Source organism: Anoplolepis gracilipes, chromosome 9, assembly GCF_047496725.1.
Source record: "Anoplolepis gracilipes chromosome 9, ASM4749672v1, whole genome shotgun sequence".
Taxonomy (NCBI): domain Eukaryota; kingdom Metazoa; phylum Arthropoda; class Insecta; order Hymenoptera; family Formicidae; genus Anoplolepis; species Anoplolepis gracilipes.
In genome coordinates, this window is record NC_132978.1 from 13415305 (window position 1) to 13441002 (window position 25698).

A 25698-nucleotide genomic window follows, 5' to 3' on the forward strand; every position below is an offset into this window, starting at 1 on the left:
TATTATAATTATAACCCTAACCCTTAATAGAGACATTAAAACGTTAAGGAATACAAATTAAAAAGGTTTATATCTTTTATTAAATTAATTGTGTGAATAATTCGTTTAATATTTTTTCCTAAGAAAATATTTATTAGCTGTAATATAATAGATTTTCGACAAATTTCTTTGTAGCTTAATCTTAAAAAGATACATCGTTTATTACATGATATTTCCTTACGTACACATATATGTGCGCATGTAAAATTTTTGCATTAAATCAGGTAAATAAATATGTTTGCTTTTAAAATCTAAGAGTTTATGTATTTCTTTTTATTGTCATACACTATATTGCTCTGAACTATTTACTCCATATTGAATAATGTTGATTTCAATATCAAATTCATTATACAAAATAATTCTAGTAGAAGATATCTAATTACTATTACTATTATTATAATTATATATAAGATCTTTTTACATTATAAAAATTTCGAATAATAAAAATATTCGAAAGCGCTGCGTAAAATATTTTAGCATAATTGTGTATCGGCAACAAAATTATCTATAACACAATCCATTATTTATAATTATTTCCGACAATTGCTTTTCTTTCACGACTTGACATATGAACTCCATTAAAATTACTAATTACTTCCGACATTACGTTAAATCGAGTATTATGTGAGCGCTCCTCTGTCCTCGTTTTAACATTCGTGAGTATTTAAAAAATATGTTACATAACAGTATAAATATACACTCCATCATTTTTATACTGGCGGCAGATATTCATTACCTGCTGGCAAGTTACTCTTTCGATAATCATAACCGTCATCGATTGGAACAGGTTTTATATTAGTTCCGGACATTATCTGTTTCACCCAGGGAACGTCAATTGGAGAGAATGCAACCACCTAAGATATATGCAAAAAAATCCATAAATAATATGTAAAAAAAAATATATATATATATATATATATATATATATATATATATATATATATACACATATATATTAACTCTATTAAAATTATAATTCAATACAATTTACATAATTGTATTCGTTACTTTTTTTAATGTTAAAACAAGATCAAAAATTAAATAAAAAATATACTTTTGTAATATATTTTATTAAAAAAATTAATAATTAAAATATTAATAAAATATCAATAAATTAAAAAAAATTTTTTATTTTAAATTTGTCAAACCATAAATAATAAGGAAAAAATTTTTAAACACTCAAAGTATAAATAAAAAAATTTTAGTGTGCATTAAATTTATAACTATAGTCAAATACGCGATATATTTCTTGTACTCTTATAATTATGGTCCGTATTCAGAACGTGTTTACAAAGATATTATTAGCCCATTCTAAATACGGATCTAAATGAATGTCTGTTGATAATTGAAGATTGAATATGCGAAAATAAAAAATATAATAAGTCATAAATAGGTTCCATATATAAAAAGTAACGATAAAAGTAACTGTTAAATTCGTTACCGTTACAGTTACAAAAAAAAAAAATAGTAACGCCGTTATCACTACGTTACCAAAAAAAAGTAACTGTAACGATAACGGCGTTACAAGTAACGCGTTACTTCCCAACCCTGGTAATGACTCATACATACTTGATTTGTAGGTAAGCATCCAGTGTCTTGGCTGTAAATTCCGGCAATATGATATGCCCCATTGCCATCGTAACAAGCTAATGGAGAGCCGAGGTCGGCTTGACACATATTATTTTCATTGCGCGCTTTACCGCAGATTACGTTATGCGCGATGTTGATCTGAGACTCTGCATCCAAAATGCGATTTTGACAAACGTCGTATGACAGGAGATCCACATCGACCATGTGCATGATGGCTCCAGCGTAATGTGCTAGATTCATATATTGCATTTATGTATACTGATATCATCTTCTTAGTAAACCTTTACAGGCCTTTAGAGACCTTTTCGAACAATAGAAACGTAAATATGTACCTTGTAATATTGATTTGCCCCATCCCGTCACTATACATTGCGATGTTTCTTGCACTTGGTAGTCATCAGGAAGGCATACCGTATTGATGTGTAAATTAAAAGTCGTGGGATGTTTCAGGAGTAATATGGCGGTATCATTGCTAGGCAGTCCCTGAACGTATCCAGGATGATACTTGATCGTTTGTACTTGGATGATTTCGAACGGAAGTGGTTCCTCGTATTCAAGATCGTAACCTAATTTCCATTCTCCAAGTTTCACAGACAATTCATTCGGTGAAAATCTAAGTACAATTCAAATATTACAAGTTTATTTATTTTTTTTTTTTTTTTTTTTTTTTTTTTAAATAATTAATGACAAGACATTAATTTATTTTACCTATTTACGCAACTGGCAGCTGTCAAAATGACATCCGACGATATGAGCGCGCCGGAACACAAAATCTTACGTTCCTCCGACCAGAGGACCATCACTTGCCACGGAATCTCGCCGAAAGCTGCATCGGTTGTTTTGAAGCCGATTGGACGTTGTCCCTTTTAGCATAAAAAAATACAAATAAAATTCCAATTATATATAAGTAGAATCTCTCCTTTCTTCATTCTCGAAACTATATATATAAATATATATATACATTTTTTTCTATAATAATAATAATAATTATGCAAATTATACTCGACCTCAATTATGTTTTTAAACATATACTTGTTTAACAAAATTATTTTTTCAGATTATTTCGGATAATAATTATGATGTTGAAAATTCCATTTTGTCGGATACTTACATAATTTCTCACTCCGCATGGATTATTCGGCAACTGAGGCACGAGGGAAATAATATCTTGCGTGTTAGGAACGGACTCGTAGGGATTCCTGATGAAAGGCGCGGGTGTGCTGATTGCTATAGGAATCTGTGTCGGAATTGGTATCACACGCTGGGGCGTCGCGTTAGAATCATCCGGCACCAGAGGCACGACATTCGTGGGCAGCAGTTGTTCGTGGATCTGCGGCGGCTTGGGACTCGTTTTAATAGGTGCTTGGGTGACTGGCTTTTTCGGCGGTCGCACCTTTGCAATGTTTAGAAACGTGGGAAAGCCCTGCTCGTCGAAACCACCAGAATAGTTGGCTGGTAAATTGCCCGTCGGCCACGGGTCCACGTAGTTCGGGTCGCGACAACACTTGCCGACCACACCATTTGCCGTTCTGCAGCTCTACGAGACCAATCGCGTATCCGATTATTCTCTTTTTTTTTTACAACAAACTTTTATCAACTTGTTTCGTTCAGTTTTATTTTGCCGATCAAAGAAAGTTTCTACTATTAATAAAAGATAAAATTAATTTTAAAATCATCCGCTTCTAATCATCCTTTCTTTTGCGATTGGTTAACTTTTTTTTTAGTATTATATATATATATATATAAATGTGATAAGAGTTATCTTACGCTTAACGGAACACGTCTCAAAAGCTGTTTGCTGGTAAGCGCGATTGGTTCTGGGCTGATAACTCCTTCCAATGTACAGTATTGCTCTTCCACGCAGAGCAACGCAGCCGCGCATCCCGATTGAATTGAAAATTGGAAGACTGGAGAATTGGAATTCGTAGGACTTGACTTGAGTGGAGGAAAAACTGGCTCGCTGGCACTAGCTTCGCCTACGTACATAATATTAAAATAGTATAACATAATGCAGCGTTCTTTCAATTTTTATATACTATATATTATTTTTATAGATTTAAGAAAAAACTACGTATATTGTAGGTATACAGAAAATTATACACATATGCATAGGGTAAATTGGGGTTGATGGCTAAAAAAGCGCATTTTATGTAGCGATTATTAGAAAAATTACAGTCTATAGCCATCTTTTCCGTACGGCCATCATATCCTAGTTTACCCTACATATATCGAGTAGAGATATGTCATTGCTGCATACCTGTTTGGAACTGTTCCTGTGGATTTGTACCGGCAGCTATTTGATTGTAATCAATCGGTGCTTCTTCAGTCGGTTTTGTATCGCTGTGAAGCTGATTAGGAGATCCGATCGCGTATCCATTGTTTGGCGCGGTCTGTAATTCAGCATTTTCCAATGGAGGTTTTAATTCGGCAACATCCGCCTGGTTATTTTCCCCGTACGGAACGTATATCTGATCGTTCTCCAGCGATGGTTCTGGATATTGATTATCTTCCTTCAGTACCGTGTTGATTTGATCATTTTCATATGGAGCGTTATTCAAATCGTATCGCACGGTGCAACATATTTCGTGGCTCAGCTTGCATTCTTGCACCTATATACGCGCGAAATGTACAAAGATTATTAAATCAATGAAAACTATTTTAATTCACGCTGTTTTATATTGTACGTGTATATTAACAAAGCGGGTACTTTTACGATTATCGTTAAATAAATGCAAGATCAAATCAGTAAGCTCTCCGTCTTGATAAGGAACAATAAATGAAATCATCTCACCTGTCCTGGCCGAATAAAGCCTTGCTTCAAAGGGTGCACGTATCCGTTGATGCACAAGCTTTTGGCGACACAGATTTTATTTTCACCACTGCAACTGATAGTGAAACCATCCACAGCACTAGGATAAGGCTCTAGTGTTTGACCAGAAGACTGATATATGTAGTCGGCATTGTACTGTTTCTGCGAGTCTGATGGTACTGAAGGATGCGTTTCGTATCCTTCAAATGAGTCTACTTGGCAACGTGATAATTGCAATTTATTATAATAACGTGATTGAAATTTTAATTTTGTATTAAAGTAGATATTATACTAAGTAAAGCCTTACTTTGCTGAAATTGATCCCAATTAAATTGCTCTTGACCAGTCTGTTGCGGAACAATATTTTCTTTGTAACTAGGAAAGAGATTGTTTTGAATTTGGGAATTTTGGGAAGCACGATTGTCACCGTACCAGACGACTTGACCTTCTGAAATATTGCTTAATTAAAGTACTTCTTTTTTTTTGGAGATACATTTTTTTTAAATGCTAGATTATAGAGTAAAAAGCTTGGAATAAAATGTAGACGTGCATATTTTGAAAAACGTTTGTCTTTCAATTTATATTTCTCATATAAAAAATTTATGCTTTTATATACTTTATATATATATATATATATATATATATATATATATATATATATATATATATATATATTAATGGAGAGCGGGAAAAAAGCGAAATATATGTTAAATAAATTTTGCATCTGTATATACTGACGTGTCTGCAATTGAGGTGGCGAGGCTCCATAGGGGAGTCCACGTGTGTGCATAGCTAACGCTACTATAACTAGTAGCATTTCTAGCCGTGGCCTCATTGTGAAAATCTGTGACAAGAAAATTAATACGTTAAATAACAAATATTATTTCGATTTATTATTTCTATGACGCGATGTATGTCTGATGTATAAATACGAATAAATAAGTTAGCGAATTTCATTATTGTCAATTCGTTGACGGTCAGTTTCGCAAACCGCACAATGTATACGAAAAAAAAAGAAAAGCTTTTTGCACACATCTCGCACGTCAGTGGCCAACCGGTTCTTCTAAAAAGTATTTAAATCATACAAACGCTATATAAAAGTTGTGTAAACTTTTGTTTGCTTTTTCTTAACGCCAGTCGGTGAATTATTTTAAGAAAGCGAAAAGATAGAAAAAAGCGTAAAAAGCGTAAAAATACCTGATTATAATTTTATTACACTCCCGTTTGAGATCAGTTTTAGCAACTATCGGACAGTATGTTCAGAGAACAGAACGACATTTTAGAATGATACCATAAGCTTCTAGTAAGAGATTGTGCGACAGAGGATTATAGTTACAGAAATTGCATATATGTGGATGACGTGTGAAAGGAGGCGAGAATTGCGATTATTTTTCTATGTAGGAGTAATTCATTCATAGTGCATATGCATCTTCTCTTTTTCATTGACACTGATGAGATGAATTATACAGAAAGATAATAATGTTTGCAATATATTTTTCTTTTTTTCTGTATTAGTTAACAATACAAGTTCTGGATGTTAACAAAAAAATTGCCTGCTCGCGCGCTCTTGCTATAAAAAGTAATTTAAATGTCAGGGCTTTTTTTTGGAATTTTATTTGGGATCCACAAAATTCCGTTTGATATTTCAGGGTTTTAACAAAAACTCTGCCTTTCTCTCTCTCTCTCTCTCTCTCTCTCTCTCTCTCTCTCTCTCTCTCTCTCTCTCTCTTTCTATTTTTTTCTATTAAAAGTTAATAACTGATACAAGAGTAGCATTAACCGTAGAATTAGCATTTTGCATCCGGCATGTGTAAATTTATATATATATATTATTTAAATATAAATATCGTGTGCCGATATTATCTCAACATCTCTCGCAATATATGCAGACTATTTCAGACGCAATGTAATTGTATATGCGACATTTCGAGTTGATTATTCAAATGGTAGTTCTCTAAGTGATTAAAAAACAAGATATGATTTTCGATACCTCTTGTATGTTTCTTCCAATATTGCGTAAGATGCGTCGCGTGGGATGGTAGATATCGGTAGCGAGGCGTATAAATAGGAACACATTCGTTTCACTTGGTGTATTCTCTAACGATGAAATAATCGCGTTCAAGGATGTGATCCTTATTGCGTGATTATTTATATGAAAATTATACAGCTGTTCAAATATATATTGTACAAAAAAATCAATTTTTATTTGTCCATGCCAATATAAGTGCTAACACATCCTTCTATCAATGATGTCATCTTGCTGGATTAGGTCAGGTCAGGGCCACATTCGACAAACGCGGACATAAGGAGACAATTGTATTCCGATATTTGCGAAATTCCTTTGACATTATTGCTAGTTATTCGCGATTTTAAATAATTGCAATTCTATTTAATTTAAATTAAATGCCATACATCAGTTCTGTTTTGATTTAATCAAATAAAATCAAAATCTCGCATGATAAGACTCATTGTCAGCATAAGTAGTGTAAAGTTTGCGTGGAAATTAATTTAAATGTTAAACAAATAAATTTAAATCGAATTTTTCTTCCTCTTCCTCTTCCTCCTCCTCCTCCTTCTCCTCCTCCTCCTTTCAATTATAAAAGATATCGTTACCATATGTGAAACGAAAAAATATATAACCAAGGATGTGTATCGGATCGATGTGTATATTGGCGAGAAATAATTTGTGATATTGGGCTATTGAATATGTATCTTGTTGCGGTCAAATTTCATGAGTCACACGCGTGCGTCTCATCGCAAAAATCTTTGTGGAATTCGCGTCTGTTTCGAGAGACGAATGCGATGAACGCATTACGGATTTCCCGCACTAGTCTTGGATGATCTAAAGATTTGTTTTGCAATTCAACAGCGTGAATGTTTTGTGAGAATGACTCGCGCACGTGCGTTCGTGCATATTACACGCTCTATTCATATTTAAAATTATACCTACTGTAAAAACTTTAATTTGACACGCCTGTCAAATTTGCACGATAATTCTTCGTCTGCAATAAATTCTTAAGATAACTTTTAGAGATACACTCGTAAGATACGTTCCCCTCGGAACCGATTTCATAGAGATTTATTTAAGTGAAATCTCAAATTTCTAACCAGCCAAAAAATTTAAGTTTAAACCATTTATATCTGTTATTAAATTATTTCTTTCTACTTTCTATTTCTTTTCATTTTTTAGTGATAAATCAGCTGCTTAATTCTCACTGTGAAATAAACTGTAGCAGCGTTACTGCATGAAACAAGTTTAAAAATAAAAAGGATATCAATTTTACGTGTACTAAATAGTATTTTTTGTTATTAAAAACGTTATTTAAATTAATATTTAACACAATTTTGAAACATATGTAGCTTCTATGCAATTTTAATAATTAACAATTCCATTTTTATAAAAGTTTCTGTTATAATTTAATAAATCAAATATTACAGAAACTACAACATGTGAGAAGTATCCTATATAAATTTTGTATATTTTTCTTAATTTGATAAATGTAAAATGACAAGATTTTTAGACGATATATACATTTTTTATTGTTTTTACACATATATGTGTGTGTAATGTTATTAGGCATTCACAATCGCGACATTTCGTAAAAGAATTTTTACTTTCCACTTTCGAACTTAAAAAGGTATTGCTTTTGCGGCTGTTTAAAGCGGCGACAAAAATAATAACAGCAATTGCGTAGGATTAACAGGGCTGACCGGGAGAAAGTTCGAGGTATGTATGTATGTATAGCGAAACGCCGAAAATTCACGATGCGTTCGATTTCCACGATAAGCGTCACAGTCCGACCGTCAAATATTATTTTGCAAATGTGTCCTCTCTCTCTCTCTCTCTCTCTCTCTCTCGGCCGCGCACACTTTCACGTATACATTAATCCTACTACTTTCTCCTTCATTGAATTACGCAGATTACTCGAGTATCGCACAAATCAGATTTGTCGAACTCGCGTGCATAATCTGGCGCATCCTAATATAATTCGGAGCCGAAATTGAGAGATCCGGGTTCTCTCGCCTCTCTCTCTCTCTCTCTCTCTCTCTCTCTCTCTCTCTCTCTTTCTCTCTCCCTCTCTTTCTCTTCGTTTACCATAGAAACGAATTATAGAAAATTCTTCTCCCTTGTTCTCCCTTGTTTCTCTCATATTCTTTTTCTCTTGCGACACAAAGGCGCATAAATAATCCATCGACGTTTTGACGTATTTCATCGGGCGTTTTTGTAATGCGGGTGTAATATATGCATATACAGCGTAAATACTTAAATATTCACGTCCTCATTAATAACGCCAATCGCCGGCCGAATAGCTGCCAAGTAGAAACTTACTTTCGATTTGTCAATCAATAAGTACTTTCACCGATACTCGGCATCTCGCTATACATAATTAAGATGATCACATAATTAACAGCAGTATATTAATTCGGCTATTGAGATGTGTAGAAAATTTTGCTAATATGTATTACCGTAAAATAAAAATGTGGATAAAATAATACATACACATATACGCATGATAACTCGTGTCATTGTGTTCACACAATAGAATTAGTGGGTTGTCTTGGATAATAAAAAACAAATGCATTTAAAATGTCAGCGAAATGTAAGCGAAAAAGAGTGCAAATGTGCTTTATACTAGCAATATCAATTATTAATACAAAGAAATAAAAATTCTTTCCAGTTTTTAATTATAAAATTATATTTTCATTTTTTTTAGTCCATATATTAACAAAATTATTCACATATTGCGTATCGTTCAATGTATGTCAATAAAATAAAAATTATAAATGTAAACAAGTTTTGTATTGTATATCAATCAGCAAAATTGGTACTTTTAATATATAATTGTAAATCCACTTATTATTAAGTTATCATTTATTCTATCTATTTTTTTGAATATTTTAATTATTGATAAATACTTGTCTTTCGATTAATGCAAGATTTTGTGTCTGAGTAATAAATAAAGTAAAGAGACTAAAATAAATTTTATTAATTATTGAAAAACACCAAAGAAATAAATCTTGAATACATTTTATTTTAACGATAAGATTAAAATGTAAAATTAAAATGTTGTATCTATTAAGTCACAAACATATATTATCATTTTATTGAAATTGGAAATAAATAATACTTTATAAAACTCTAAAATATCTTATAATAATATAAAAGATTAATCTAAATATAAAAGGAAATAAATATAAAAAAGTTTTTGCTATTCATCAGAAAATAATATGATTTATATTCACACTATTAAACTCTTGAGCTTAAAATCTCTCTCGAAAGAAAAAGGTAATTTCGAAAATACTATATTTAAAGCCTTTCAATTCGATGAAATGTCAGCTTGACACACTCGATATTTCGATTATACATATAGCGTTTCATCAATCAATTTCGAATAAAGCGATATTTTTAGTAGCTAATAATGGGTGTCTAATGAAGTTATAGTCTGTACCTCGTTACGTCACAGCAAGTATTTCAAATCAATGTTACAGCGAGGTCGATTATGTTTTTTGTTGTTCAATTTCCCTGTCCAATTACTAGTCTAGAATATTAAATGTATTAAACGTACATGATGTTTTTGGGTCGCTTGAATTCTAGACCGTGTATACACCTCCGTAAAAAAAAAAAAAAAAAAAGTGATCTTATAACATTCATCGATCTAACTTTCCAAAACATACGTCTGATAGCGAGGCGACTGTTTTTTAAAGATGTTATCCTTTGATCTCTCTTGGTCCCGGTCTCTTGTAGAGATGAAATTCATGACACTACGTGATCAGATTCGCGCGATTAAAATGCAAAGTGCGCACAAAAAAATATATATGATTGAATATACTTTCATCTTTTTGATTTTTTTTTTATGGAAATACCTAGATATTCAATGCAATTTATTGAAATAATCACAACTAATCCTAATAATTATTGAATAATTATCATTTTGCTTATTTAGGAAGCACTTGAAAAACGACATTTTTATGTGAAAATAAATAAAAATCTTTAGTAACTTGATTGCTTAAAAATTCTTACTTTTATACATATTTATTATACAATGTATTTTAATTATATTCATAATTCAACAGCTATAATTACATGGCTTTTTTATGATTGTGTGATTTTAATGAGATCTTTTTAATGACTATCATTACATAATGCATACTTAGCATTTCTCGATATAGTTTTGTTATAGCATCTTAATGTCTCGCCGAAAAAATCTACGGTTCCTTCACTTATGAGATATATCCATAATCGAGTGCAGACATAACGCATCCATCCGTCTGTCTGTCTGTCTGTCTGTCTGTCGAAAGACGACATCACCGTGAAACATGAAGGAGAGAAATTAAAAGTCGGGCAGCCGTCACACACACACACTTCCCGGAAACTCGGACGTTCTCCTCTCACGTCGGAGAATTTGACCTCCTATTACTCTCGCCGTTGCGGTATGCATTTTACTTTTGGGAAAGTTTCGGTCCCGGCGCCGGATGGTCGGGGCCGGGGCCGGGGCCGGGGCTTTGCGCTCGCGTGAAGCTGACGGTTGTGTGTGTGTGTGTTTTTTTTTTTTTTTTTTTACGTCCGATCTAGAGAAAGGAGCAAGGTCGCTAAATAATAAAGCACCTCCTCTCTGATGTCATCCGCTGGTGAATTATGAAATCCGCTGGTTTACGCGTGTTAGCGATTATCAGAATCGTGATAGCATTCTCATTGTGTCAGCTCTATAATAAAAGATGTTCCTCTTGTTCTCTCCAATCACGTGGCGACCACTAAAGGTTCAAATAAGAACGACGTTGTTTCAACACTGAGGCCTCAATATTAATTGAAATTCATTCAATATTGAGAATTAGAATTATATAGAAAGTTGTATACATATAAAGACAAAATTTGAATTCTGCTCGCGACTAATTTGCTTCACGTATTGCATATGAAAACTTGTGTTAGATTGTTGAGGTAGGGAAGGTGTTTTTTGTGGAAAAATTATTCTGAAATAATTCCAAAGTTTTTCTCATAAATAGTTGAAAAATCTTTATCGAGAGTAATAAAAATATTTTATATCCTATTTAATTCGCAAGTTTTATAGATTGCCTAACGGTTTTAAAAAATAATTTATTTCTAAAGAGAAAATATATACATATAACTGTACTGATCAAGTCCAAAAAAAAAAGGAAAAAAAAAAACGAATGCGGGTGGGCATATGTTTTAATCGATTCGGGTCTGTGGACTGTGGATCCTTTTAGCTTTTCACTCGATAAATGCCAATCGACCTCGTAATTAAGTTAACTTTCGCCAGTTATTTGCATTCCATGATTCGGCGACGGACCAATCCCGTCACCGGCCCCGATCCACCCGCAAAACGTAAAACGAGAAAGCAATCAAGGATGGCCACGTCGGTCCGTTCATCCGGCTCAATTATATCTTCACGAGGTATCGACGCAAGAAATTTCTCCCCCCCCCCCTTTCCCTTCTGCCTGGAAATACTACTGGAACTTATGAAATATCGAACGCATCCGTGACACTATGTTCGATGACGACGCCGAGTTTGCCAGGATTACATAAATCGCGGTCGGGGAGTTCAAAGGTCTGGATTCTTCGGCACCGTACTCTAGTGCGAATCGTGGCTTAACTATCTGGTCGACCTCGCCGAAAATCTCTTCGCATGATTTTCAGAAGATATTATCTCATTTGATTTCACTCTCGATACTTGTTAAATATTTAATTTTCGGCACGCAGTAATTATATATATTTCTCTCACTAATTGTGTCAATCGAACAAATTTAACTTTTAGTCGCGTCATAATACATAATGATTCGATATAATACCGCAGAAAAAATATAAAAGTGTATAAAATGAAATGTGTTAGATTGTTGAGATAGGGAAGGTGTCTTTTGTGGAAGAATTATTTTGAAATAATTCCAAAGTTTTTCATAAATAATTGAAAAATCTTTATCGAGAGTAATAAAAATATTTTATATCCTATTTAATTCGCAAATTTTATAGATTGCCTAACAGTTTTGAAAAATAATTTTTTTCTAAAAAGAAAATATACTGTATAACTGTACCGATAACTGTACTGATCAAATCTAAAAAAAAAAAAAAAAAAAAAGCATTAGTCTGAAATAATTCCAAAGTTTTTTATAAATAGTTGAAAAATCATTATCGAGAGTAATAAAAATATTTTATATCCTATTTAATTCGCAAATTTTATAGATTGCCTAACGATTTTAAAAAATAATTTATTTCTAAAAAGAAAATATACCTATAACTGTTACCGATAACTGTACTGATAAAGTAAAATACCAAAAAAAAAAAAAAAAACGAACACGGGTGAGCAAATATTATTTACTAACAATATGAACAAGTATTACGCACTTTTCAATCGAGTGTGCGAAATCGATGCTGTATAAATCTATTTAAAAGTCTCTGCGTATTATAAGTCTGCCATTTTTAAATGACCGTTACTATGTCAATTAAGAACAGCTAATCTGCGAGTTGTGAATAGATTGATGCCGAAAAAACTAGCCAGCATCAATTTCATTTTCACTCGACACTTTCACTGTTACCTTCTTTTCAATATCTTTTCGTATGCACATATTCTCGCAATAATGATGTAACTGGATCTGATTCTCTAGATCATGATAATAAAGATCGATTTAGTTGGAAATCTCGCCAAGCTATTCTCTGCACAGATTAAATCTCTTTCATAATATAGTTTATTACGAAATTATTCTAGTTTTATTGAAAAAAAAAATCTGTTCAAAATTAAAGCCGTCAAGAGATTTATTGGACATAAATATTTTCAAAAAATATAAATATACATTTAATTTACAATTGAAAAATCGAAAAGTTTAATATACATAATAAAATATACATTTCTCTTTTTAATAATTAATAAGTGTCTCAATATTTTATTAATATTTCCAAATTTAACACTTTCTAATATATCTGTTCTGACAAGCATTTCTCCTGATAATTTTGTAAATAATTATTTACACCACTTTTATACAGTATAGATGGACTAGCTGAGAATATTAACAGCAAAATTTTGTATCTGGACACGTACGTTCGACGTGTAACGGTCAAGTAGTAAATACTGATGAGATTTAAAAATCTCGAGCTCTTAATTATTTAGGGAGCATTAAGAGAGAGAGAGAGAGAGAAAGAGAGAGAGAGAGAGAATGTACAAAATATATAAATAATTCTTAATTACGGATAGAAAGGAAAAAAACCAAAATATTTCCACATGTAACCTTCCCTTTGGTTGATCAAACGTCTAAACAGTAACTAATTTGGCCTTACATCAAAAAAGATTTAAATATGAATATCTGTGCGCGCGTTTCCGTTACAACTTTTTTTTTTCACGCATTAACCTTTCGTATATTCCCGTGACATGGATTCTATTCATGATCCGAAGACATTGCGCCATTCCGAGCGAAATGGGGGTCCATCGGCCAAAGGTGATGCGTAGATCGTGGTAGGACGACCCGTACGTCGTAAAATAAACACGCGAATATTTCAACGAAAATATTTTCGTCTTGTCGCTCTTACAAGAGAAATCGATAATTACGTTTATTATCGAAATCATGTCGCCATTGACCCCTTTTGGACCGCAAATGTCACTTGATACGCGCAAAACTCGCATATTTTATTAATCTTTTATTAATGATACGCGTTACTAACAAATTCCAATAAGTGTCGCTTATATATACATATATATATATATATATATATATGTATCTCGAGACTTGCCAAAAACTTCCTAATTATTGGGCTATAAAAAAATTCTTGTATAATCCAGTTTATTTATCCGCACGTGCACGTGCGGTGTATAACGTGGAAAAATTAACAGATTATTGACTAATACATCTGACAAAGCTATTACAATATTTTCTATTATAATTTTCCTTTTGAGATTTCATTAGAAAAATCATAATTTGTCGTTGGTCGAATTCGTATGACATACGACCGTGTACCGACAAACAAAAGGATGATGAATTACACGTCCGCGGCGGGTAAATAAAATATCAAGGAAAGATTAAAGTTGCTCAATTATATTTGTTATCTTAAAACACAGATCTTTTCGGAAGCGACACGGCTAATCGCGCCAAGAAAGAAATGATGCTTCCTCCTGGGATGAGAGATATAAAGATAACTCGTATAATAGCCCGACGTAAGCTGACGTAAGAACGGCGCGTTGAGATTGACTAACATAAGGTATGCGTCAGGTAATAGCTGACTAATTGCGCGCGTCGTACGCGAAGTGGAGAAAGCAACGTGTGGGCTTCAACCTCCGACGAAGGGCGTCCAAGTGCCCTACGGGAATATACCGGTTCGTTTTCGTTTGTCGTTTCCCACGGGTATGATAATGTACGATTAATTACTCTCGAGCAGGAAATTACGTCGACCTTGAAGGCCCGTTGCCACTGACCGTGCGAACAACGACTTAGAATTAATTATTAATTTACGAAGAGACGTGTCTGACATTTTATGTCAGTTGATCGAAGTCCATCATCTGGACGTCCTCCGATCAACCTCGACTTTTTTACGATTTCCGGCAACGCCTGCTTAGATTGTAAAACGTTGACATAACAGCCATACTCTCGTATCCCGTACAAACCGATCCCTTTCTTCACATACGCGGAAGAAGACATATTACGTTTATGCAACGTGTATCTACGTTAAAATGCAAATTTTATGACATATGAAATATTAACGACATACCATTATCATATTATAAAACGAGCGAGATACATTCGATCGTGACGAAAATTGATTAAAAAAGTTGAAATTTTTGAAGAAAAAAACCAACCTTATTAAAATAGGTATTTTGTTTTAAAATAACTTGGATAAAATGATTCAATCATTATTGTAATAACACTCTTGCAAAATGTCTCTTGTAAAATATTAAACTTATGCATTTTTTTATTAAGAGAGATGTGTGATGACAAGTAAATATGTGTGTTAATGAATATATATAAAAGTGTGCATATAGAATATTTTTCGTTTCACAGAATTTGATTTTCAAGTCTATGTTTCAGATTCTGATATGACTGGTTAAATGTTGAGATGTGAGAAAAAGCGTTATTAACAATCAAATTTTTTACATTCGCAACGAGTATAAAACTTTTGTCATTCCAAGTTATTTATATACTTATTCTTATTTAAAAGCCAAGAAAATATTATTTTAATCTATGCAATTCTTTAAATTAAATTTTATCTATTTACTCATTTACTTAAAACGTATGGGTTCGCACAACTGTATGTGAGAGAGATAATAGATAGATTGAAACAAAATTTTGTATAAAAAGATCTCGAGATTATTGAAGATTAAAGATAATTTCAACATTTCATTAAGTCGGTTAAAACTTTTTTTATTTTGAATTTAAAAAGTTACAAAATATGCAACTTAGAAAAAGAAACAAATATCTTTAAATAAATCTTAAAATTAACTTTACTAAATGATAAAAGTAAATGAAAAATTGTCATAATATTTTAATTGATACTTCAATAAAAAATTATAATCATTATTTAACGAACGTAAAATATTATCATCAATTTCAATTTAATTTAATTCAATTATAAGGATTGAAAATGAACGTTGCATATAATCTTTGGCAAACATGTAGATTGCTCCTTTATTTGTAGTTGTTTGCTTACTTTGACACGACTTAAATCGCATAATTACATCATAACAGCTCGCAATGTATTTAAATCTGATGATTGCCACATTGTGTAAATGTCGTTTTCAGATTTATTAATTACCTTCACAAGGTCATGTCCTCGCGCCGTGATTTTTTTTCGATCTTATATTAAATTAGTCGAAAAATCACCCCCGTGTTCTTATCTCGACATTTTTCTTTATTAGAAAATTAGATAAAGATTTAGTTTTTTTTAAAGATAACATTTTACACAATCTCATTTTTATTTATATATGTAGAATGCTTGATAAATTTATTTTAAGTCAAATATGCATTCTTCATTGAACTTCAAGTTGATATTTTCTGATCAAAAAAATTTTAATTTTTTTCTAATTACAAATGTAGCATCAAAAAATAAAAAAAGTTTTAACCGACTTAATGAAATGTTGAAATTATCTTTAATCTTCAATAATCTCGAGATCTTTTTTATACAAAATTTTGTTTCAATCTATATTATCTCTCTCACATACAGCTGTGCGAACCCATAAAATATCTTAGATTCAAACATTTGTAAATAAAAGAGAATTGTACTAAAATATATTTCGCGAAATGATTGATAAAATAATTGAGAATAAATGATATGCATTTTATGAATTATTGGAAAGAGAAAGACGCAAGAGGCATACGCAGAACGAAATAAATAGCATATTTATTAGATAAAAAAATAAATTGTTGTGTCATGAATATTTCAGATATAAGAATCAAAGTCATTTTTCGTTACTTGTCGACCAATAATGCATTTACGCGGGCAAAAGAGAATTTTTGCGAATCGATCCACTCGAGAATTACCTAGTTTAGCCTGCGTGTTGGAGAACAATCGGCCCACAGACGCGCAATAAAAATAAATGTTAAATGACAAAGGTGATGATCCATAATGCAAAAAACTAGCAGCGCGCTACAAATGATTCAAGTCCTCCGCACCAGATTCAAGGCCTCAAGTGAGAACCTTAGCGAGCTCACATTTATATCGCGTCTAATTCATGCATGTATATGTATTTCAACTTAAAGTTTATTTATAAATTAGAGACCCTATATATATCACATGGAGATATAATCGTTCGTGAACGGGTTTTAGGTTTTGCATTAGCATATTTGAGATTAGCATCTTGAAATAATTTAGGCGGACGGAAGCATAAAAGGCGCGAAGAGAAAAAAGGGGGAAGATGAGGACGAACCCTTGAAATGAGCTTGTATATATTTACAGGAGAGCCTTTTTGATACTCTCCCATAAATCTGGCGCGTCTTCTTCTTTTTGCGTCTATATTAAATTATTCTTGCCGCGAGGGAAGAAAGAATACAGACAAGCGATAAATAAACAATTCTCTCCCTCTGTCGCAAATCGACAAATAAATCGCAAGGTTTGAAAGACGCGAAAATTTATCGATATTTTATTCAATCGTTTGTCAAATTACCTGTGAGCTTTGATTGAAAGAGCTTTTCGGTAACTTGAACGCGAACTAATTAACAAGTATGCTCAGAAAATTTTCGTTAAGATAATTTATTAGCGTGTTCAAAAAAACTTTCAATTTTTTTTTCTTCTTGTTTTTCGGATTTTATATGAAAGTAAAAGAAGCAACATTTTTTTAAGGATATTTTTGCGCCGTCGCTCACGTACTTATATGGTGGCTATTAATTTTTATTGATGAAACGCATTAATCTCGATGTATTTTTTTATGGCCGAGTATACGATTATCGTGCACAATTTAGTCAAGAAAATATTATTGATTAATTGGAGAACCATCGCGTGTAAGCTATGTTTAATTGTGATTTATCTCTTTCACACGAAGGGTCTCTCGTCTTCCGTCTTTGGAAAAATACCGCTCAAGCGACAGGAGAAAGGAAGCGCTGTGGATACTAATATTATACATTTCTAATGTTCTATATATACATTCCGACATTAATTTCGAAGGTCCACGGACTCAATATCGTGGACGAGCGATTTTTCGTCGCTCTAATCTGGCGATGTTATGAGCGATATAAAATAATTTCGTGAATAACGAGCTCTGATTATACGTTGAAAAAATAATCACGTCCTTCGAATTAACGTTTATCTTACTTTTACGATTTAATACATTTATTTTTAAATAAAATCGATATTTGTAAACTATAAATATTTATCAATTTCAGATCCTTCTCGCTACATGCATATCATAATCGACGAGCTTTTCTTATACTTTTTTTTTCATATTCAGTAGTATTGACAAAATAAAGATGAAATAAAAAAAATGTTGACTGACATTTAATTAAATTGGATTTGACATCGATTCATAAATCATTTTCAGCTATCAAAGAAAATTATAAGATTTACTTATTTAACATACTTTTGAAAATACTTTATTTAATAGGTAAATATCGATTTCATAAACATTTGCAATTTTTTTGCGTTGATAACACAAGAAGTAAAAATTACTCTGTATAAAGATAGAAGAGTCTTTTGTAAATCAGTTAGAAAAATATTGGCATAATCGCAGTAGATCACAGATTTCTCGTACATTAAGCACAAAAAAGGTTTAACATTATAATTAAATAATTTAAACTTTGAGGCTACAAAAAAACACGTGAGAATGATTTTTTTATTTCACTCGCAGAAATTAAAATTGCAACAGTTGACGCAAAGAGTATATATATATATATATATATATATGTTTCTCGGCATAAATTCTCAGCATCCAATGTTGAACTTGTCGAAACGTTACCAGGTTCGAGTACACAATGATTGTGCAGGTTGAGGCACGATAAGTATGACGCGCAAATAATACGAGTACTCGAGTACTTTGATATTCGTGCGCGCGCGCGCGCGCTCAATAAATAAACCAAGTGCGTGTACTTACTTAATATGTATCTTCCCGCGTGGAGTGTGTAACGCGCGTGTCGCTTAAAAGAAAGTCAATATAACTGGCGCTGGTTTCGTATCCCTTCTTCTCTTATACCATCCTCCGGTGATCTGGCCACTACCCCCCTACCATTTTGGTACACGGATCGCCACTGTCCTTCGGTCCTATGTGCTGGTCAACATATTATGTACATTGACTCCTCCATGACCCATCCTCGTCAATTTTATTCCTTCGACACTCATCTGAACGCATTCAAGTTACCCCACGTGTTTTTAAATGCATTTTTCTACAAGATGTTTATTTCACGAATGCAATATTTTCTATCAAATGTATATATGCTACAAAAATTAAAAATATATACAATCATTTTTTTTCTTTCAAAAATTTATATTATTAAGCGTATAATAATTATTCTAAGCGTCAAACTTGAGAGAAAAAGACAGAGAGAGAGAGAGAGAGAGAGAGAGAGAGAGTTGTTTTGTTAAAGTAAAAAGAGTCCACTTGTAACTAATCAAAAGAGGTGCTCGTTATCTATGCGAATTCCTGAAGCGCACTTCATCAAGAAACACTTTCTTTTTTCATCAATCAGCAAGGAATAAAAATTATTCCTACGTCGACATTCCTGTGGAAGATCGTTTCACCTCTCGATGACGGATATCACCACTTGCGCTAAACGCGGCGTCTACTATACTGTATAATACATGTACCCTGATGTATAACTTGCTCGCATCTGACTGCCTTCCAAGAATGCGCTTTAAGTGCATCGCAAGATGCTTTACGCGAATCGTTTCTTATTTTTTCTTTTTTCGTTGTCAACATAGCGTGGTGCCACTTTGTTATATATTGCAAATAATAAATAATTTCAATAATCAAAAAAATAAAAAATAATTATCCGACACACACACACATATATATATATATATATATATATGGTATTTAAAAAATAATAAATAAATAAACTGATTCACGTAATTTCTCTATGATGATTCGGAGAGTAATATAAATAATGCATTAGATTTGATGTGTTTTATATACATAATTAAAATATTATATGCACAAATTACAAAACTACAAGATATTAAAATTTTATTCATTCAACTCTTGAATAAAGAATAAGAAACTAAATTAGTCAAAGAATTTAAGCAAATGAAAGAAAGTGCGTAAAAAAATTTACTTAATTAATTCCGCCTGTCTAGGATATCTTATCTACGCGAGAGAGGATGTCAGATAAATTTCAACTCGTCGATTTCAAATAGAAACATTTCTCGAGGGTCGAATAAATAAATCGGTAAAGTATATTGTGATAATATTGATTATAATCGTGAAAATCGCGATTTCGCAACATGTATGATCATAAATACCACGTTAGGAGCCCCCAAAAAAGACAGCGGCCGGTGAGCGAGGAGGGGGAATAAGCCTTATGACCATGACAGGATGATCCGGGTATTCCGGAATGAGTCGACACCCGTTGTAAAAAGAATAAAACAGACCCAATCTAAATATATGTACACATGTGGGTGGATATAATGATGCGGCCCCTACAAAACCTGTAAAGAATTCGGTTAATGCGTTAATCGATAGTAGTCATATATCACTTTCTATCTATGAGACCGACGTATATTTTTAAGTTTCATTTAAAATTCCTTTCCATAAATATCAAAAACTGTATTAAAAACACATTTGTACTCACAGTCAGACAGCACAAACAGGACATTTTAAAAATCTTTGAAAAACGATAAGATGTCTTTAAGTCGTTTTTTTAAACGTTTTTAGGAACATATGTATCTGGCTACATTTCAAAATAGAAAATTCTCCAAACATGTACAGCGTTTGCTGACGAAAATATCTTTAAAATATGATATAAAAGATTAATATATTATTATTAGGTATTATATTATTATATATATAACATTTAAACAATTTAAATATATAATAATAATTTTAAATATTAAATGTATAAATTTTTTTAAATATTTTGTTCCATACATTTTATATATATATATATATATATATATATATATATATATATATATATATATATATTTAAATTATTTAATATCTTATTATATATATATATACACACACATACACAACGGTTATATCTATTATAAAAATAGTTTAAAATGAATTCAAAAAATTTATACAAAAATAAAATGTTTTAAAAGGATAGATTAAACAAGTACATTTTTTTTTATTTGTGTATCTTTAAAGCAGTATGTAGTTGTGTGTTAAATATTAAATAAAACAATAGTTAAGAACAGATTAAAAAAATAAAGTTTAATTATATTATTGTAACTTTAAATTATAAATAAAAACATAAATTAATGCATACAACTAACTATATATTAAGTATATATTAAGTATGGGTAATATATACACACGAAATTTGCAATAAAACAGTTACTTATGACAATTTTGTTACATATTCCTATTTTGTCTTGTCAAAACTTAATCTTTTGATAAAAGACATTGGAATTACAATGTCATATATTACAAAGCATTTTAAAGTTCATAACTTAACTAAACAACAGATTATAATTACATATCAACTATAGTAATAAATTTCATAATAATTTTCACTACACTGAGAAACTTTCTCCACATCCACATGTCCCTTTAATATTTGGATTATTGAATACAAATTCAGATTTTAGTTTGTTCTCTATATAATCCATTTCTGTTCCAAGAAGAGATAACTGTGCCTTTCTATCGATAAATATACGAACACCGTCTTGAATTACTTCTTCGTCAAGTTTAGATTTTTCTTTTACATAGTCCATAGTGTAACTCAAACCATTGCATCCTCGCTGCCGTACTCCAACCTTAAGACCAATCTATAAATATATATATACATACATGTATACATAAAATAGTTTTAATTTTGATACATATTAAAAGTTTAATAACATTATTTAAAAAATTTATTTATATGTATTTATAAACATACAGTTTATAAAATTAAACATTTTTTTAATACTGTTATGTAATTTAAAAGTATTGCAAAATATTACAAAATGTTATATATATATATATATATAAAAGTACTTACATATTCACTCTTGTCTTTCAAAAGTTCTTTAATCTTATTGACAGCATTGGGTGTCTAAAATATAAATAAAACATTCTTCAACAATCTTTCTTTATCTGTTATCTATGTTATCTTTCTTTTCGTATTTAAATGAAGATTTGTGAAAATAAGGTTATTCATCGACAAAAACATGTTGCAATATATTATGAAATAATATAATTACGTAAAAAACAATAACTAAAATACGTCGCAAAATCTGTTGTAATAAGTGATTGTAATAATTATTTGAAGAAAAAATATTTGTTTTCAGTACTATATATTTTGCAATATATTTTTCTCCAAGTTCATTATTTTCGTTATATTCGAATTCAGTGTAAATTAAGTAATGTCTTTGCAAAGAAACTTTAAAAAATAATAAACTGTAATTTGTAATATATGCTGACCAGAGTAAGCGCAGCGCGAGTTGAAAATATCTTTCTTCCTTTCACAGCTCGTATTGCGGTAGCCGCCACCGTAGATGATGCCATTTCTTATTTCTAATAACGCACGAGCCTCGCTGATGTTGACGTTCGACGTCACACGTCACGTCACATGTCACATGTCAGTCACATGCTGGCAAATTGGACAATCAAACATATCACTATCATGAATATGGTGGCCGTCACTAGAATCTAGTAATTCCGACATGGGATATTGGCAATACAAATGCTTCAAAGTGCTTGATTGACCAATTGAAAGAAAGAAATTTTCTTCTGTTCTGATTGATCGAGCTAACGCTTTGAAACATTTATGATATCAAGTGGAACATACCATACTCGTAATTGTTGGTCGAAGCCGTCGATGGTCTGACAAGCTCTTCACTTGCTCACGATTTATTGAACGAGTATAAGGGTATCTATAATGGTAAAGTAATAAATTATATATTAAATTACAATTTTCAAAATCACAAATTATATATTAAATTTAGTAATTAATTAATGGTACTTGTGTTATAAATACTTGAAAATAATATCTTATTGTACATTAAGTAAATATAACTAAGCGCTACTCTATAAAAATGTGCCGTATAATTATAGTTAATATTTCATTATTTTTTATGTATAATATATATATATATTTTTTTAGCATGGTCGCGTGAAAGTACGTACTACGGCGGAACAGGAGGAAATAAGAAAAAAGGAAAGAGCAGCCAAAGCCCTTCAATACAAAGCCGATAGCGCTATAGTGTTTCAAAAGGTTTTTAATTTCATTTCTTATCTGTATGTCTGTGACTCATTACATGTTTTCTCTCATATCACGATCATTAGCATATCATTTGTATTTCAGAGAAAAGATAAAATATGGGATGACGAATTATTATTAATTACTAAACGTATGCTGTTAAATAATTCAGATATTTATACATTGTGGAATATTCGTCGTGAAGTTTTCCAGAATAACAAGTGGTAATGTTATGCTAAGATGCTTGATTTATACATAGTGAGCAGAAATTAATTTAACAATAAAAATATATGTAGGAGTGACGAAGATTATAAGCAACTACTGGAAAATGAGATGAGTTTAACTGAAAACTGCCTTAGAGAAAATCCTAAATCATACAGTGTGTGGCACCAAAGATGTTGGGTGATGGAACAAATGTCTGATCCTGATTGGAAGAAAGAATTGTCACTGTGTGCAAAATGTCTAAACATAGATGAAAGAAATTGTCAGTATATCACTTTTCTTTTATTACTATACTATACTATACTATACATGTAATATACATACATACATATATATATATATATATATATATATATATATATATATATATATTACATATTCTGCAATAAATACATGAGTACAAATACAATATTACTCTTTCAACAAGTTGACATAACTAAAGATACATTTTTTTTACTGTAGTTCACTGTTGGGATTATAGAGAGTTTATTGTGCAAAAAGCTGGGATCTCTAATGAAGAAGAATTTGAATTTTCCACCACAAAGATACTAAATAACTTTTCAAACTATTCGTCTTGGCACTATAGGAGTCGAATATTATACAAAATGTTTGGTACCACATTAGAGGAGATACCAATCATAGATGAAAAGTATAAAGAAGGTAAATTCTTTGTAAACTAATTCATAATCCTTTTTATCTCTTGAAATAACAATGGACAATATTTTTCAGAGCTCGACCTTGTCATGGATGCAACTTTTACCGATCCCAATGACTCTAGCGCATGGTTCTACCAAAGATGGCTCTTAGATAAGTGCATGACAACGTGTAGACTGTGGCGTGCTCTCGTTAAGGAAGATACCGCTATCATTGTTATTGACAACAATATACTAATTGAACCAGTTTCACTTTCGCTATATATAAATAGCAAGGCTGTTGATGCACAGTGGCAGCTATATCCAGATGAAAAGTTTGCCAAGTTACAAATTGCAAGATTTGTAAATCCATTGGAAAATTTAGATCATGCCGAGGAAGTTTATGTAAAATTGCAAGATACTATGTATGAACTTTCATATTCAAAAATTGCAAATGCATGGATTTATAAAGATAATTCAAGTTTACACAAGCAAAATAGCAACGACGAACAATTAAATGAACAATTGTTGAAGAGTTATTACCAGCTTTCTAAAATGGAACCAAATAATAAATGGGCCTTATTAACCAGTATATTATTAATGAAGAAGATTGATTTTAAAAAATTTTATACTGATATATTAAATAACTTGACTGCGCTATCGAAAATCGATAATCTTCGCAAGAATTATTATAAAGATTTACGTAAGTATATAATATATATACATATATATATATATATATATATATATATATATATATTTATATTTATTCATACATATATAATATTAAAATGATTTTTTGATTTTAGCAAATTTATTAATTTCAATTATCTTTCATTTGCTTTTATAAACATGTTTCTATTACTTGTAATTTTAGGAAGCAAACTCTTAGTGGAATATAAATTACTACAAATATGGAAAGAAGAGAGCGATTTGGAAATACAGACCAAAATCGATTTATCGGGATTAGGTTTAACGAAATTACATAATAATCATTACTTTAGTTTGTTTGAATTTGTGAACCTCGATGCGAACCAGTTGGAGAGATCTTTGCATCAGTTTTCTACATTGCAACGATGTACAAGCCTGTCACTCTCTAGCAATGGCATAACATCATTGAAAAATTTTCCTACTCTACATAATCTCGAAATTTTCTCTTTGAGAAATAATAAATTAACAAGTAAGGAGGAGCTATTAAACTTATTAAAACGACATAAAAAATTGAAATTCTTAGATTTAAGAGAGAATCCAGTATATGCAATATTTAATATAACTCCAGATATGAAATGTGGTTCCAATATATTTTTAAATTAACATTGAAAGAAAAATATATACTTTATATATATAATATATTGAAATGTGTTTAATGGTAACTTTTTTAATCTTTACTGACAATTGTTTTTACTATTTTTCATCAAAAAAATATCAAATATTAAAATCAGCTTAAAAAGGGGAGGGGGGGGGGGATTTTCTCATAAAAATTTAATTGTAATATCATCTCAGTCTTTTTTTTTTTAGACAAAAGCAAGTTAGGTGACAGGCTAGAAGCACTAAAAAAAATCTCTTCTCAAAACATAATTTTGCTGCATGTTATTTTCTTTTATTATATCTATATATATAATACTCTTCAAATATAAATTA

The 25698-nt window shown here is 31.2% G+C and overlaps 3 protein-coding genes across 5 annotated transcripts; 1 reads left to right on the plus strand and 2 right to left on the minus strand.

The window, feature by feature from the left end:
- Positions 1-123: 123 nt before the first annotated feature.
- Positions 124-19165, minus strand: Scaf (uncharacterized). Of its 3 annotated transcripts, none has more exons than XM_072899891.1 (11): positions 18952-19165; positions 5177-5282; positions 4746-4883; positions 4421-4653; positions 3887-4238; positions 3397-3605; positions 2741-3166; positions 2338-2492; positions 1962-2242; positions 1609-1859; positions 124-893 (listed from the first exon to the last, which is right to left on the minus strand). In XM_072899891.1, exons 2-11 carry the CDS (start codon positions 5271-5273, stop codon positions 750-752), a joined length of 2286 nt encoding a protein of 761 aa, XP_072755992.1. In that variant the 5' UTR covers positions 5274-5282; positions 18952-19165; the 3' UTR covers positions 124-749. The 3 variants fall into 3 exon arrangements, with proteins under 3 accessions (XP_072755992.1, XP_072755990.1, XP_072755991.1); XM_072899889.1 differs by having other exon boundaries at positions 125-893; positions 4746-4886; positions 18952-19164; XM_072899890.1 differs by lacking the exon at positions 18952-19165 and adding an exon at positions 5636-5762 and having other exon boundaries at positions 125-893; positions 4746-4886.
- A 1530-nt stretch (positions 19166-20695) lies between these two features.
- Magr (Iron-sulfur cluster assembly 1 homolog MagR) lies at positions 20696-22576 on the minus strand. The gene is made up of 4 exons (XM_072899902.1): positions 22426-22576; positions 22004-22057; positions 21497-21788; positions 20696-20800 (listed from the first exon to the last, which is right to left on the minus strand). The coding sequence occupies exons 1-3, from the start codon at positions 22507-22509 to the stop codon at positions 21534-21536; spliced, it is 393 nt and encodes a 130-aa protein (XP_072756003.1). The 5' UTR covers positions 22510-22576; the 3' UTR covers positions 20696-20800; positions 21497-21533.
- Positions 22577-22798: 222 nt separating this feature from the next.
- Positions 22799-25525, plus strand: Rabggta (Rab geranylgeranyltransferase subunit alpha). The gene is made up of 7 exons (XM_072899895.1): positions 22799-22885; positions 23108-23218; positions 23309-23427; positions 23500-23687; positions 23888-24085; positions 24155-24760; positions 24935-25525. Exons 1-7 carry the CDS (start codon positions 22883-22885, stop codon positions 25369-25371), a joined length of 1662 nt encoding a protein of 553 aa, XP_072755996.1. The 5' UTR covers positions 22799-22882; the 3' UTR covers positions 25372-25525.
- Positions 25526-25698: the final 173 nt, after the last annotated feature.